The 17,428-nt window shown below is 45.5% G+C and overlaps 1 protein-coding gene across 3 annotated transcripts in view; it reads left to right on the plus strand.

The window, feature by feature from the left end:
• Positions 1 to 17,428, plus strand: part of LOC111261759 (uncharacterized) — an 89,817-nt gene that overhangs the window by 34,996 nt on the left and 37,393 nt on the right. For all 3 annotated transcript variants that reach the window (XM_022835497.2, XM_022835495.2, XM_022835494.2), the window contains exons 4-5: positions 150 to 518; positions 1,353 to 1,573. In XM_022835497.2, coding sequence (XP_022691232.1) covers positions 150 to 518; positions 1,353 to 1,573 — 590 coding nt within the window. The remainder of the gene's footprint in view (positions 1 to 149; positions 519 to 1,352; positions 1,574 to 17,428) is intronic.

Here is a 17,428-nt window from a genome sequence, read left to right on the forward strand (position 1 = left end):
CCTCTCTCTCTCTCTCTCTCTCTCTCTCTCTCTCTCTCTCGCTCTTTTCATTGACTCGAACGTAGTAATTTGCTTTATTATTATTGTACCTCTAACGTTTACCTATGCTCAATTTTTCCATTTCATGTCCCGACGTTCGCTCTCACCAGTGGCAAGTCCGACGTCGACTTCGATGGAAAGTCTGGGGAAGGGAAGTTTGATTGGTGGTTGTAGTGGAGGTGGAGATGGGGGGTCATCATCTATCAGTAATGGCCCAGTTGGTCTGGCTCCCGCCGATCCGGTGTCGGTTTCGCTGGCCGCGGGCAGGCTACTCGACTCTTCGCACATATCCCTTGCCCCTGCAGGCCCCGACTCGACTAATACCGGACCTCCAGGTCACGCCGCCAACTCACCGCTGTCAGCTGTGTCCGATTCATTGGCAGCACTCAAACCGCCAACGAGTGCAAAAGGAGGAAGCGTCTTGACGTCGCCGTCGTCCGGACACCTCACACACCCTCACTCACCCACGCCGAAATACTGTGAGTAACAGCAGAGAACGTCAACGTATTGTCACATAATAACAGTGCAGTAACTGAATCTGACAGGTTACTTATTGACAATGGCCTTTGTAGAGTAGCTTTTCGCATTCGAAGACATAGCTAATGAATATCTACGATGAGCATTACCTAGGCGTGAAAGATTAGTATCCGAAACAATTTTGGTTTTCCGAAAGCTTAAGGGCTTATTGAATTTCAGAAGTAAAAATAAACTAACTGCAAGAATCAAAGGTGGGACATTTCCGGACGGAAAATTATATTGCAAGAGGTTCAATCAAGCAGAGTACGGAATCGAATAGCTAGGAGTTGTGATTCCTTTACGAATCCGTACATTGCTGCATAGAAGGTCACCTGTATCGTAAATTACTACGTGATCTGTCTTTGGTCTTTTGATAATTAAATTGTCTTAAAACCACGACATGAAGTCGACCTGATATTCACTTTGTGACGTAGCTGCACATAAGAGCCCTCCACGTGCTAAATTAGCGGGAAAAAACGAGCAGACGACGTCTTCGCCGTTTACGATTAGTCTAGTTCAACATGACTACAATTCTTCAATATAAATAAAACGTACATATTTGTCATTAAGGAGAGATTTGTTTGATTCGTGAACATCTCATAACAACTGCGGAGTTTGTTGTTTTATCGCCGACATGAATTGAAGTTGTTTCTGATTTAAGCCTTGCATCTGAATATCTGCACATTTTTTTGGTCGGAAAAAAGCTGATTTTTGGTTTGGACAGATAAAAACCTTCGGCGGGAAATGTTTGAATTCTGTTTTGCGCTGAACGTTGTCTGCGGCTCTTTTTCTCTCAGGCGTCTCCGCGACGGGCGTGGGCAGTGGAGGCGGCGTCGTGGGAGCCGGGGCCGGCAGTGGAGGCGTCACAAACAAAAAGCGACAACGTCGACAGCGAACCCACTTTACGTCGCAACAGTTGCAGGAGTTGGAGGCAACCTTCTCGCGGAACCGCTACCCGGACATGTCGACCCGAGAGGAGATAGCCATGTGGACCAGCCTTACCGAGGCGCGCGTCAGAGTGAGTATCGAATGATGACAGTGTGAAAAATACGTAATGACGACACCAAAAATAGCAGCTTCCTCCCGTATCGTGGCTTAGGAAGTGCGTTAATAATTCATTAGCCAAGGTTCGGCTTATCTCTGTTTTTAAAAACGGTCTTGTTTATAACCTAATCCTTTACCTACGAGAAAAGTCTATTATATCATAATTCTTATGATTAATGTTTTCAACAACAATGAGGAGTTCAAACAATTAGATTTTTTCTCTGCAATTACACAGTTGGACATGGATCTACATTTGATGCAAAATAATCCTAAAGATTATTGATCAAGGCACCTCCGTAATTGCCGGGAAGCAAATATTGTTACTTACTATAGCAGATATCGATACTATTAGTTCTCCGCTTTGTTCGATCATGGATGCGTATCAGTGCACACCTTGACGATTTGGCGTATTTCGACCTCTTTCATTACAATAACCTTTTCAATAGTAGACGAGCCCTACCTAGAGGAGCCCGCCGGTACCGGCCTCGTACGCTATAACATGACGCGAAGGTTATAAGTAACTTAATCGAGCACCGTTAACCGACCTACGGCTGTAGGCTTGGTACTACTCCGGTTCAGATGGTGCTATTCCGTGTGTAGGCACTATCGCCTGCCTTCAATCCACGGACTACTTTTTGGCTCCTGTATTCGTGGCTCCTGATTAGTCGCAGCTCGTGGCAGCTGTTTTCAATCGGCAGGGTGTGTTCTATTTGCTGGTAGTAGTTGTAGTAGAAGCATTGCTAGTTCATGTAGTCCGACACACGTAGCTTTTGCTCCCTCTTTACTTTTTTGGCTTTTATTCACTCTTACTAGCGCTTTAGCACCTCGGCGATATTGGGCATAGCCTGCACAGACAGAGGATATAATCGACATCGCCAACAACAACAACAACAACAATAACGCTAAACTATATGCTCTCGATCTCAAATCATTCGTTAACTTAAAGGAAGTCGATAATTAAGTTATACAGCCGGGGTCACGATATCTCTCTCTATCTCTCGAAAAAAATCGAACACAGTAATTGTATGAACAATGAACGGAGTCGGCTATAAAGGCGACTGAGAACGCTGTGTCTAACGTGATCTTAGAAAAAGAAAAATGTGCCAGGTTGTAGGCCATATAGACTGGTGAGCAGTAAGTTGGCAGCGGTAAAAGACGACGACAAAGAGCTTTGACCGGCGACAACGGCAAATGAGTCCGTCGTGACCCGCGCCGCCTAGCTCTAGCGGCAGCTAGCTTGTTGTATACAGACTGTGCGTTGGATCGTAGGCTTTGCGATGTTCTCATTGTTTTTTGATAGTGATGACGATGATTTTCGGAGCGACCTCCTCATTGAGCGAAGCGCACATACTCCGAATGTCTTCTAACACAGTTTCAGCCAATGAACTTAACTGTTGTGAAGATATTGGCTATTTGCTAATAATATAGTCATTTTTCCTAGGTTTATATCTACAGGTGAGGAACAGTATGATTGTGCATATTCTTTCGGTGGTTTGACTACAACTATTACGGCATGAAAACAGTTTGTGGGATCTTTCCAAAGGTATCGTGCATACATTTTGCCATACGTCACGCTTGTGAAGGAGCGACAGTGTCCATGAAGATATGCGTGAAGTGTTCTAGAGAAGACCCAATATGCTGGCTTGTTTTTTCGAAAAGAGGCTTGAGTGTCACATTGATGGGCGACATTTTAGTGCTACGAATTTGGTATGATCCATGCCGATCTAGCACGAGTCGCTACAGTTTGCGTACATATAATCGGGTTTATAACGCTGATGGCTATTATCTAACGCCACTATTTGGCAGGCAGGAGTTAGCCTTGAAGTTTTCTGATTATTTGCAAATCGAGTCTTGCTTTACGAAGCTATACATGCTTTGTATGGAGCCAGTTCTTCCCTCCATAAGTAATATCGCTGCGTTTAATATTTGTACATGCGGCTAAGATTCATACTTTGTATCCTACATGCTCCATCAACTTTGGCTATCACTTAAGCATAAAATGTCCATTTTCGTTTCGTTTCAATTTTGTCCAGTTAATACGAGCGTACATATTGACCGTATTTGCCTTCCAAACTGATCATGTCGGCCTTAGCTCGAATCGTTCCGTTAGAAGAAGCCTTGTTCTAACAATATAGTAGACTCAGCCTTAGGTAATTATTTTTGTGTTGCTTCTATCATTTACTCTCAACATTCTTGCCTTTGATTTCTTTGCTACACCTCAGCTTTTGCCATGTTAGTGGTTGCTGTTGCTGTTAATCGCAATAATCTTTAGTGTCAACATTGGCCACCGCTAGCCTGGTCGATCTCGCGGCGTTCACCCCCTTGTAGGGTTCAGCAGACGCGCCCGAGGTATCTTCTCTCCGTTCGGGTACTATGTGTGCACTGCGCTTATGATGCACAGCTCATGTGTAGCCATTACCGAGAGACGATATAAGCACACACACGTACACAATCATGATGTCCGCTTACTTTGCGTGCGGTAGCTCTTAAACTAACTTGTTTTCATTTTCTCGTCTTCTCGGAGTACGCAGAAGCGGCAGTAAGCGGCCGCGCATAGTATCCCCCGTACCCACAGCTTCCGAGGGGTAGCAGTGATCTTTTGTGTTGTTATTTCGTCTGTTTCCTTGCAAAGCGTTTGGGACAAGGGTAAAACCCAGACATAGGGAATCTTTGTGTGGACAACATTTGCATATCTCTTCGCTTTTACTTATACTACGATAGTTTGTAGTGGCATTACTGTGACAACGAATTGTCCAGTGACGAGTTTGCCAGTTGCCTGCACCACAACACTATGTGTCCGCATTTAGCGACAATTCTGGGTCATTCAAGCTGTGCTTATAGGCCTTTTGCTGTGCAAGTGTTCGGCCGCAAGTATACGCGATAGCGATGCTGGCTAGGGAAGCGGACTGTTCCGGATGCATCGGTTTGGTTTATTCGCGAACAAGTGAACCAATGTAAACGCACTGGGGGTGCTGCTGCTGCTGCGGTGCACATGATGTCGATTCAGGTGATCTTTTCTTGGTTGAAGCACCTGCTATCCTATTTTGTCGCAGCTACGGGGCGTGTCAAATATCTAAAGGATCTGGGGTCAAAGTTGTGTATAACTGTGGGGGCTACACACGATGCCTGCACCCGACGATAGGGTGCATATAATTAGTATTAGAGGGCTAGGACGAGCTCATTCAAACAGGTACACGCCGCCAGGCGGTCATATGTTGGCAATCTTCGCTGACGCGTACTGTGCTTCATTGCTTTTATTCGGTCCCCACTAGCCCCACCCCCTTCTCCCCCGCGCGCGTCCATCGGCTCGCGTATCTTCGGACCATGTTTGTGTGTAAAAGGAGCGTGTTGGGCGTATGCTAGTTGACGCTGTCCAACCAATTGGTTCCAACTGAGTACATCCGGATCTCCTCGCAGCCGTCGCTGCAGTACACATTAATGCTGTTCCTGTCTTACTGCTAGAGGTGGTGCAACTCATCGTTTACATCTACCTATGTATACATATATGTATCGCATACGGTATAAACATCTTTTTGACGACTGGTCGTTTACCAGTTACCCGACACTGAGTCAAAGGTGAGAACTTACGGGTCTTAGAAACTTTGTGTCCTGGCCTGTGTAAAGGCCGATCAAGCGGACGGTTGCTTAACAGCTCCAAGCTACATCATACAGACTTTCAGCTTTGTCGCTCCTTTCCTTACATCCATAACTTCATGTAACTTCGGGGGGTAGACAATTGAGAGCGATTAGAAGAAAACAGCTACCTAGGCTGAGCCATGAGGCCAGCTGACTTCGGGGGAGAAACATACTTATGTACGCCCATTGAGGCTAATATGACTATTTCGATGTAGGTAATCAAACAGGCTTGTCCTACCGCATCTTGGTTCTCTGACTTGTACGAATCTCTGCGTGTAGCACATAATGCATTGTATGACTTCCCGCCACTCCGGCGAACTGTTACTACCCTATACGCTGTTCATTTTAATCGCATTAAACACCCATTTCACTTGGGTGAGCTACACAATTACTAAGTGACCTAGAAAAATGAGTGACACCGAGAAGAAAGACGGTGTTTGCTGATCTGCCCCGGAAGGAAGAACCTGTGGTAAGGCCTAGCTGCTGTGACACAATTGGGGGCGAGAACGAGGGGCGTTCAAACCATTTTCAGCAACGGCGAACGCGAGGAGTTACAATTGTGGGGGCGGATCTATATATTAAGTCTCGTGTCTCCCCTTTAACGGGATGTGAAGTCATGATTTAGGCTTGAGGAAACCCTAGTTATAGGAGCTTGTACAGTTCAAATTGTTATGGTTCACAGGTGCCTGTGAACAGGTGCATCGCTGCTCGTCGCGACCCTAACTGTTATCAAATATGCAAATTCGGTGGGCCAACTAAGCGGTACGACGAACTATACACCTTTGTCCTAGTAAATCTTAAGCGTCTATGTGTGTCGTCTTTGTACACGCTGGCATACACATGGATATTCTTTTTATCCTTATTGTATTGTTAAGTCAAGCCATTTCTGACCGTACTTTCAAGTGCATAAAAATAGATAAAATCAAGTCGAAAAAAATGTAGAAGTAATTGAATAATATACTCAGCGGATTGTCCCACCACTCTTCTTTTCATTTTAATATGAAACATAAGTATTTTCTAGAACGTACATTTGTCTAACTTGACCAACGAGATACTTTTAAAGCATTTAGTTTTTGTTAGACAAAAAAAATTGCTTAGTGTCAGCAACAACAGCTTTTCGTTTGAGTACGGCATTCCATATGGAGAACAATTATATCGCGCTACGGTAAAATTTGGCCCGTAATTCTCATGACCTTCCACCCTGTCATATCATTATATTTTACCCAGACCACCGATTGACTTCTAGCCCCGCAATTTCTGTCACATAAACTCATCAGTCGCTAACGAACGCCCTGAAGTCTTTCTCTATTGGGCCGGCGAGTTATAAAAGTCGATTGCGTCGGCTCTATCGGCATAAAGTAGACAGATTTACTGGAAGGACTCCAGGACGAAGAGATATGTCGCGCCATCATTCATTCTCCTTTTGAGTCTCTATAGTGTTCAGTATCAAAAAAGGTGCCTGGGGGGCCACCAAAGCGCCGACAACCGTCTTTCCATTGATGGCCATTATCTACCTTGGTCACTAGCAGCGCCACTGCCACAGGCGTAAAGATATTAGGTGAGCATCAATTGAATTGCTCCTGCAAAGGCAAATGGGAAATAGGTGTTATTATCTGGGCCTGTAGACATATTCAAGTTCGCCGAGATAATCAATGATAAGATCTTTTTGTGTAGTTACAACTACGTTATCCGCAATTTCGCTTGGCGTCTTCCGCAGCGCGTCGGATGAACGAGCGGTAATGGGAACCGTATGACATAATAGGCGGAATCTTGCAAGAGAAGCGTACACAGATGGGAACAATTTGTTCTGTGATAAGTTGCAAAACGATGAGTCACTTTTCGTTATAGACACAAAACGGAATGAACGAAGTAAAAATTAGACAATGTTTGCCTATTATCTCCCTTGTAATCTAGAAATGTTTGCATTATATTGAGTTCCGTCTTGTTTGTACTGATTGCTGTTCGATTGTTTTGGCCCCGCCGTACAACACGCACGTATTACAATAGCGTCTAAAACCGATCGCAAGTCTCAGCTGTCTTTGCTACCGCACTACAAGTAGAAACGGAACTACTGGACTTTTAAAAACTGGCGATAATAACTAAAAAAAAAAAAAAAAAAGCAGTTTTATCCACATTTGATATTCATTCATGTGACAAACTATAATATGTAAGTAATATGTAGAAAAGTCAGATTGTTGAAGACGACCCTGACTCTCTGTTTTGCCAATACTCTCACGTTTACTTTTCATAAACTCCCGTCAATAGAAAGAGCTCGTTTTCTAGGCAACAAAAAAGCATCTATTTTTCAGGTGGTTCTCTATATTTTCTGTAACTGACTAATATTAGTAGCTATAGAGAAATAGCCATGCGTAGTAGTAGAGATGCCATCAATATTTCAAGGTACGCCACGTTAACGATGGCTACGAGTCAGCTGTCTGGGAAGATCGACCCAGGCGAGAAAAAGCTAAAAGATCCCCACCAATCTATAGCCAATTTGAGGCATTATTGCATGTCGATGTCAAATCTGCCTACCTAAAGTGAACAAGTGAGGAGTATTTAATCCGATTACACGACCAACCTCACTAGTGGCTGCAAATCTATGGTGGGCGTTGCGTGAGAATCACTGCTACGTCCATGTGCCTTACCTGTCAGGCACACGAATGTACACGACCTATGTGGGGATGTATGAGCCTTAAATAAAACAGTTTCGGTTTTCATTAAAGGGCAATTTCTCTACTCAGTTGACAACGTATAACGATGCGTTATTATGAGACATACAGGGCGGTTTCATTTAAGACGAGATCATTGGAGAAGTCGAGCCACGCACCATGTCTTCAACCGGAACTAGTTTCAACTATTTATAAAGCTTGTGACGGGCTCTATTCGCTAGATTCGTATAGAACACATAATAACTATTCGACTGCCGCAAACTTCGATGATTTTATTGGTGGGCTTGCAAAGCTCTGTACCAAGACGGTTTAGCAATTTGACCGAATAGCCAGGAATGAATCAGTGCCCAAGAATGCTTTTAGTGGCACAAGTAAACAGCTGCTTTAGAAACAAATTATTTTCGATTCTGTTGTCATTTTTATTTGTCTTCGCTTTTTCCTTACAAGACAGAGCTTCGCTTGATCAACCACCACTCATCTGGACTCCTATTCATAATCATGTATTCTATCTGACTATACATAAACGTTTCGCTGACGTCTAAGGACTAGGGTAAGCGGGTCTGGACTCGGCCTTCAAATAGTCGTAACGCCGTTCATACGCATCGTACATCGGTGCGAAGCCCATCACCGGCGAGAGCCTTTGTTGGCAAAGCCAGGTGACTGGAGCGTTGGTAGTACCTTGGAAAGGTAAGTGTTGTTGCCACAGAGGCTGTTAGGATCCACTCATTCCACCACGCCATTGCTACTACTATCTGCGGGGTTTGCGAGGTCGCATTTTCGCGAAGGAAAACCAATACCCCGAGCACCGCTTACTCAAAGGACAGCTATGTTGCCAATACGGGAACGATGATTCTGAGGAAAAACTTGCCCAAGATAGAGCCTACCGAAAGAAAAGAAAAGAAAAGGTGGCTCTAGCCTACGCCATCACCAAAGCTAGCCTTGCTGTCGTTGCAGGCTTGGCTGGACCGCAAACCTGTCGTCGGATAGGAGTGGCTGCTCTTGTCAGTTTGGTCCTAAGGGCACAGTCATGCACAAAGTCAGAGTGATTGAGGGTTGAGGGCTAAAGGGGCGAGCAAGCGGGGCATAAGAAAATAGGAGTGAGCCACAAGAAGTCACTAAAGCACATTGCAGCGCAAATGCCGAGTGTGGCAGGTAAACGACAGTGCTAGCGAGCGCAATGCTGCAGCGAAGCACTAGCAGAGCCGAGGACCAACCCTTCAGACAATGAGAAAGGATCTAAGGGGCGCGTCTGGTCTCTTTCTTCTTAAGAGACGCACGCGATAGGCAAGCACACATTCCCTTTTTCGTAAAGGAAGCACCTTGCTGACTTCGCCGATAACCTGCTCTCGCTTTTGCTCACTTGTCCCAGCGGGATCCCATGGGCGGGAGCAACGTTGCTGGTGACGCCAGCGACCCAGCGGTGTCGCTGGAGCCCCGGCGTTTAAAGGCATTGTGCCGATTCAAGTAACGGCCAAGAGGTAAGGGCTTCGAGGAACAGGAGAAGGTGGTTGGGTTAGGTCGTGGCAATAGCTTTGCTGCCACTTTTGGAACAGACTTTTCACGTGTTCACTGTAATAAAGAAGAAGCGCAGGACAGAACGGGAGCCAGGGGCAACTGGCTTTCGTGGGCAATTGAGAGTTTAGTGTTTAACTTGTACTGGTGGGTCTTCTTGGCTCTGCGGACGTAGAGCTAGCTCAATCTGCTTATACCGTGCTACTTCCTGTCAGTATAGTACTGTTTATGGAAAGATTAGTTCCCGCGTTGCTCGCGCAGATTGTTCATTAACAAAAGCAATTCTGTATAGAATAGTGTATAGTGGAGCAGAACGTATTTAAGTTTCTTCAAGTGGAACTTTCGTTGGATAGGGTTTGAGAATTAAAACATAAATGCTTGTATTCTCAATGTAAACTGTATAGCTGGACATACGCCGTTAAACGCATAATATTGTTGTATATAGGCTATATCAGGAATTCATAATTATTACAGTTTGGAACATTATCTAAAGGTGTAGCGCCTTATTTTTGGGTAGATTTTGATGAGCCATAAACTGAGCCTTCAAATGTTACTTATAGATGAAACTAACATAGAAAAGGTGTTCGGTAGACCATATTAATGCCATAGCCATAGAACGCCGGCTACAGATAATCCAGAAGCAAATGGAACACAGGACTTTATCCCAATGTTTACAACTTCACTTCATGGATCCGAAAGTATCTACATAGACAGAATCAGTCTTATTTTTGCATCGATGTTTGTGCAAAAACATTGTAGAGCAGACAAGTGTCAGCACGTACGATGTACTTGAATTATGTAATTAGAACTTTGCCATGCCACGGCTCTGGAGTCATCAGTGAGCCATCCATTACTGCCATGTTACCAACGCGATTTTTCCATTAGGGACTCCCCAGGACTAGTTTTTGGCTCTGGTGCTACTGGCGCCATCTACCACCCGAATCTACCACGCTAACAAAGTCTGTGCACGTTCGGGTCTTATGTGGTATATATGCATACCCATGTATGTCTCTATGTGGTTCGCTGAAGGCGAATGCCCGTTTGTTTTATAAACGATATCAGAGCATCGTGTGGCTCGTGCGCTGACGAGTTACCTGCGATCAGGTCGCTCATACGGCCACCATGTGGCGGAAGTCCAACGCAGCACGCTACAAACTGTTAAAGAGATGGAAGAAAGCAATGCGGTTGCTCTCAGAAACAAAACCGAGCAGCAAGTGGCGTCTAAAGATGGCGTACATTTCCCAGTTATATCGATAAAAACGCAACATGTCCAAGCATATGAACAGCAAAGTGCGATGAAGATGGAGGCGCGGCCCGACGGACAGACACGGAACTGAAGGGGGAGCTACTGAACGAGCTACATGGTGGGCGTCCGCTAAGAAATACGCTAGGAATCGGGGACGAGGGACGTAGAAGGGAAGAGAGAAGCGAAAATGAAGACGGATCTGCTTCGACAGGAGGGAAACAAGACAGCATAACGGCAACGATACCAGAGGCGTCGTCAATGACCTGTATACGCAGCAGGAACGAATAAAGTTATTGTGATCTGACCGACAGCAGAAATCAGTGGCAAAGTAGGATGGTGCAGCTGATCGTAGAGATGGTGACGGCAGCTGGGTCGTAATGTTTGATGGGTCTGCGTGTGCCTTGGGTGGAATGACAGAGCTGGTGGTGTTGTCCGTCCTCTATGGCATAGGTGACAACGGGCCGCAGAGTTCACATGGGACAAGCTAAAGGGACTGCACCCAGACCCGGCAATTCGGGCGACGAATTTTGACGATGCAGAGGTTTGCTCGGTCTGTTCTTTGAATACGGCTACCGAGACATGGTTTGTATCTGCAATTCTCCGCCCGCTTCGACTCTACACGATTTCGTCGATAAACAACAGTTGCAGACCATTGGCTAGTGACCACTGAGACGCTGAGCTCCAAAATGTCTTTTCTTCTAACTTACATCTCAGCGGGGACCCTACTCGTAATACTAATACAACTACTAGACCTGCAGTCTGCGACGAAACTAACGGGACCGTCGACGAGAACAATAGCTACGGGACTGCTATGGGGGTGACAAAGGTTTACATTGAAAAAAGTCGCGGGAAAGGAAGCGAAAAACACCGTCACAGAATCGGCATAACACTCTCCCTTATACACGAGGCACTGTCACGCGTACATCCTCTCACGTAAGCTACGTTATAGACCAACAATGGAGAATATTGCTCTATAATAACACAACATATATGTGTGCGTGTGTGTATCCACACGATATCTAAACTGTTCTATTTCTCTAAGCACCCCGCCGCGATGCTGCAATTGCCACAACCATTGCAGCTCGGCCTGAAGGCAGTATCACTACACCATATAGGTCATATCTAGGTTTCTATGTATGGCCACACTGTGGTGGCCGTCAACAGAACTAAAGGGAATTGCTGTTTCTGTAGCCTTCGGCGACGGCCTCCTCGAATTTCCCGTTCGCCGGCCAAGACCAGGCAAAAGCGGCCAAGTGATCGCGTTACCACCGCGTCGACAGCATCAACCGAATCCGCCACCTTGCACACCACCAGCTGTGATCACCGCAGCAGCGATGAACATATTTGCAAGCCTTAGCCCGGCCTCTGACTAACCGTTAGCGGACCCATCTACATAGAGAGGACGTCGAGTTAACCTCCATTTATAACGGTTAACGCCATAGGTTAAGGTTGCTGCCACTGGGCTTACTGCTATTGCTGTTGGTCTGCTGACGAACGTTGGCACGCCGGGTGCAACGCGGCTAGGGACAAACCAATGGAAGGAGAAAGTGGCAGAAAATAGGGACGATGCCGGACAACACTGGGCAGCAGCAGCGCTAGAGGAAACGGACGAAGCGGGGTTCCTTGGCCTGCTGTATACTGGCGGAGCAAAGTAGAATACATGCAATGAACAAACGAAAACTAAACCACAGCGGGTGGTGCGGCGAAAGACGATTTGCTTCTAAATGAAAAAGACGAAATAGCGGTAACCATAACAGTAGCTGTTTTAGCGGCTGATGCTTGGATCGCTTCTATATGAGACACACATACGGAGTTGGGCATTCGCTCGATGCGATTTATATAGGCTGGAGCAAAGGTAGCCATTTCATGATAATTACTGCGAGTACAAGCTACATCTGTGAACGCTCGTTGTACGTTTTTGTACGTCCGTTTCAGGTGCTCTAAAGCTGTTCAACGACAGAAAAAAATGAAGCGTCTTGTGTTTATCGTGTCGTAGAAACAATCAGCCTGTACCAACGTAAATAAATCGAAGCCGAGCGAACTAGCAACGACTGATATCCAGTGGCTGTTAATTGATTGTTTGTAATAGCTACCCCCGTGCTGTTATTTTTTCTATCTACCACAAGCATCAAAATGCTGTATATTATTATTATTTGTTTCTGTAAATGTATAACGTTTGTAAATAACACTGTAGGACAAGTAACGGCAACGCCGACAATACAAATTTCAGCGTACCTGCCACAGTCTACTTAGTCGTATCGTCACATGACCTTAGATGTTGTCAAGCCTGCGGTCAGTTTCATCAATAAGCTGACATTTATATTGTTGGAATAGAATAATGCAGCCTGCAACATGTAGTAATACTTTATGTGCAATGCGTTTTTCAAATCTGAACAATTCTTTGCGTCATTGTGAAGTGACGATCTCTTTTCAGCTTCGGTCTTATCTATTCCACTATGCTTTCAAGCGTGTTTTCTTACTTTCGCTCGGTCCCTAATAAAATCCTCGATACACACGTACGTGCGTTGTAGTTCTGGTACTTGTTTAGCCGATCACTTGATAATAATCAGATACCGCCAGCGCCTCTCCGACTCTCAAGTGTAGCAATAGTAAGAGCGGAGCAAAATGAGGGTTTGGGAGATACAGAGCTAAGATCATAGTTGGGGGTTCAGCCAACCAGCGGCTGCGCGCAAACCAAATATTTGTGTATTTCCAGTCATATCGATGAGACCAGGCCATCGAATCAGGTAAGAGCAGGTGACTGTTAGCTCTAATACAGGCATAGGTAGGTACAGAAAAGGGGGTGCGCCACGAAAGATTTCACATTTTACCTGTATGAACTGAGTTGAAGTGCACGGCACTGCCTGCTCTTAACGCCACTTGATATAGGGGGATCGCTCTGGTCATGGCTGTCGAAAAATGCACATCTGGAGCTGTATAAGGATCCTGTAGAGATCATGATCACATTTCAGGGAGACGAACGATACAACATAAAAGCGTAATCTCGTCCACGATTTTCCTTCCACATACTACTCGATATTATTATTATTATCATTGAGTGAAGACGATTCTCTAGAGATCGCAAGGTGAACGAGCGACTCACGATTATAGTTCGACGTTAAGGGGGGTAGTACACACACAGAAAAGGACTGGAGTGGGCACGAACAGGGGAATGGGTCAGAGTGGCTGTACGATATTTTAGCTTAGGGTCAACCAATAGGCGATTATGTGTCACCGTCTGAAGACAGACCCAAACAAAAGAGAGCCCCCGACTAGGACTGAGCACTTGGATCACGGCGTTTGGAAGGAAGTAAGGCAAGCGAAATCAGCTAGGAGGGGGCAAGCGTGCTCAAGATGTTGTTCATGGTCGCCCTGAGGTCACAGTCCGACCTCAACGATAATTTAATCAATTTCGCGCATCCCAACAGTCAACGCGATGAACGATACTCTATTTCGGCGCATATGACAGGAGGTTTGATATTTGTCACGTCGAGCTGTATGTAGCGTTATCGCGCTGAAACGCAGACACGTAGTCTCTTAAGGCGCAGGTAGAAACAGCTTGAAATCGCGCAATTATGTCTATCGTCAATAACGCAAGGATGGAATGAACGGTAATACGAAGCAGCTGACATGGCACTGCCGCATAGCTCAAACTATGATCCCTGCTAATGGGCCGAACGGTGGATGTTTATATATAGGTGAATGAAACGTGAAAGATCAGGAGGACGGGGGAACGAGGGTAGAAAATAAGAGTCAGTAAGGAAAAGACACTGCAAACATGATACGATGCGTTTGGACTACAAGTCTGCGAGTGAAGAAGATTTACGGTGACGTCCAGGTGGAGCGGTATATTCTTTCAGATCGTAAAGTCCTTGGCGTTACTAGTACGCAGCTAGTTGACGACGGATATGTATGGAGAGTATTTGTGTAAGAACCACGTATGGATTTACTCGTTTCTTGTTATTCATTATTCATACCTATGTAGCTCTAGTGACGGCTGCTCCGCTACTGTGGTTCAAGTCGCACGTCAGAGGTCCTCGCGGCCACTGCCCTTAGTCGTCTCGCTTAAGCGACGGATGAACACAGCCGAGAAACAACGGCGAGGAAGAGACAGAGCCGCTGTTTCGCTGCCCGGCTGTGTACTCCCCTTTCCGAAATGGCAAACGACGCTAAGCGATACTCGTATGGCAGGACCCACAATAGGCTAGCAGTGCGCGGTGTGGGCGGCGGATTATGAGCGATGAGGATTACCACAGGCTCTGAAGCACCTGAGTCTCTGTTGTCTGCCTGTTAGTCGGGGTACTGCTGCCTATGCCCTGCTCTCTTTTCCTCTCTCACCTACACTCGACGACTAGCAAGCCTGTCGCGTAAGTGTCTGTCCCTCGAATACGGTGCTGGTCGTGACGAGGCGTCTGGGAAAACCTGGAAGAGTCGGTCAGACAGTCTCTAAAGGTGTATACGCGGCTACACGAGTGCTCAAGAGCTACCTTTGTCGTGCTCCTGCTACGCGCGTGTTCTTTCGTCGAGGCCTCCGAGAGTGCCCCCACTACAACCTAGACAACTCAGATTTGTTTGTTTTGTTCACCATTACGGTGGATAGGCGAAGCCGCTTGGCCTGCTAGGAGACGGTATGTATTAGGATCATGATAGTCATCCTCATCCAAGTCCATGGCATAAGTAGCTAAAGTGGTAGCTAGATAGCACTTAGACAAGGGTGCATTGTGTACACACGGTCTTGTTATTATTGTTTCTCGTTATTATTAGCAAAACCATGCTGGTATACGATATAAGGGAAAGGACAGGGGAACTTGGGTGCGTTCCGATGTGCTGTTGATACACAAGATACATTATGCTGTGTCGACTTCTGCCAAAATCGAGCAAATTTTCTTGACCCAGTAGCTTGGTTTAAGTGAAATTTACGTAATGGTAAATCTAAGTGAAACTTACGTAAAATTACATAAGAAAACGTAATGGTGGAAACAAATTACACGTTAAAAATGAACTTTTCTCTGAAGGTTCCCGATTCTATTTCCAGCTGCACTGGCGATATCAATTTTATCATACTGGATAGAACTAAAAATTACCTCGTTCAGGTGACACCTTTTCGATCGACTATTTACATCGCTTGCATAGCCAAAGTCATTCCAGTCAACCAGAACGATACCACTCATAGCCAGTCTCGATCTTATCCCGTAACGAACCTTTAATCACAAGCAGTCCTGTCGCCTCCTAGCTTTCAATTTAAATACTGACCATCTAACCAGCTCTGTCCTATATCTAGTCAATGCTTAATCTTTCATTACGTCACACCTTGTGGGCTTATTTTCTCATTATTAAATTGACTGGCGCCTGCCACAACTACGTAAGCAGCTGATCTTTGGCCCGGCATCGTATACAGTTCGGGGGGTTCTCCTCAGTCGCTAGATTCTTGTTCACTCCTTTTCTGTTAGTTGTTAAGTCTGCCAAGTATTTATGCGCGCGAATAACTTTACACCGCAATAGTTACCCCCATAGTTAGCACGTGTCTGTGGTTATGCTCACCGTCGCACAATCCGGCCATATTGGTACACACGACGACAGGCCCGTTGAGCGAAGACTAGTTCGCTTTAACCCAGTCGAGTTGACTCAGATCGTTTCGCCGTATCGTCAGTCAACTTAACGCAGATCCTGTACAAGTCAAGAGACAACCCCGTGCGTTGAAGGACACGGGGCAGCGGCATCTACTGTAGCAAACGCAGCACGCGACACGCGCTTCCTTCGTTGCAAATCACCAGCGGTAGTAGTAGCTGAATATAAGTAGTCGTTTTCTTAGCCAACAGAGAAGTTCTCTGGAAGGCCACAGCGCCAAACATCTGGTTGCAGTTAGTCAAGCCATCGTACGGTCTTTCTATCCTCGTTGATATATGAATGGAGCTAGCTAGTCGACAACTATTAAGAAGCACTAGTAGAGGCAATGCAACCCTGTAGTGTAAATGGTATCTCCTGCAGGGAGGCAATGGGTTGCCCCTAGTTACTCCGCACTTTCGGCTCTTCTGGGTTAGCATAAACTGCAAGGGAGATGAAGTCGGGTCCAAAGGCGCCATATTGAATCTAGCGATATTGCATCTGGCAGACTCGAGCGTTAACTTAACTAGCGATTACGATGACGGCAATAAGTTTTGTTTGTTTCGGTGGTCGTTGTAGTAGTAGTAGTAAAATGCCTGCTTCTGAACTCCACGGCCAAATGAAGTGACTTAGGTTTGAAGCTGACCGTAGGTACACCTCGTTGTATGTCGGTAGTCAGCCCTCTAAGGCAATGTTTTACGGCAATGCTGAACGCAAAATTCAAAACCTGTACAATACCTAAAATAAAACTTAAGGTTTTAGTTGTGTGAATAATTGAATATGCTCCAGCTGCTCATGCTTATAACCCTGACCCGTATTATTCTTTAGAGAAGGGGAACGGTGTCGGTGGTAATAAACGCGCATTAGCCGTAACGGTCCTTGCTCAACTGAGAGGTCATTGCTTTTTTTTTTTTTAAATTATCCATACTAGATAATCTTGCTGTATGTTTTGTAGAATTCATGAATCAATATGTTGAACTTCGGAAATCGAACCCTCGAAATAGTTAGCTTGACAAAGCCAGTGTTCGCAACCTATTAATATTCATTGGTTTTCTTATTACATATGTCCACAAACGTAACCGGAGTACATCGTTGCCGTCAAAACAATCTTATGTACACACAAGTAGTAGTACTCGCAAAACAAACAAAGTTATATCATCAC

The sequence above is a fragment of the Varroa jacobsoni genome, unplaced genomic scaffold (assembly GCF_002532875.2).
Source record: "Varroa jacobsoni isolate VJ856 unplaced genomic scaffold, vjacob_1.0 scaffold_593, whole genome shotgun sequence".
In the NCBI taxonomy this organism is placed as follows: Eukaryota; Metazoa; Arthropoda; class Arachnida; order Mesostigmata; family Varroidae; genus Varroa; species Varroa jacobsoni.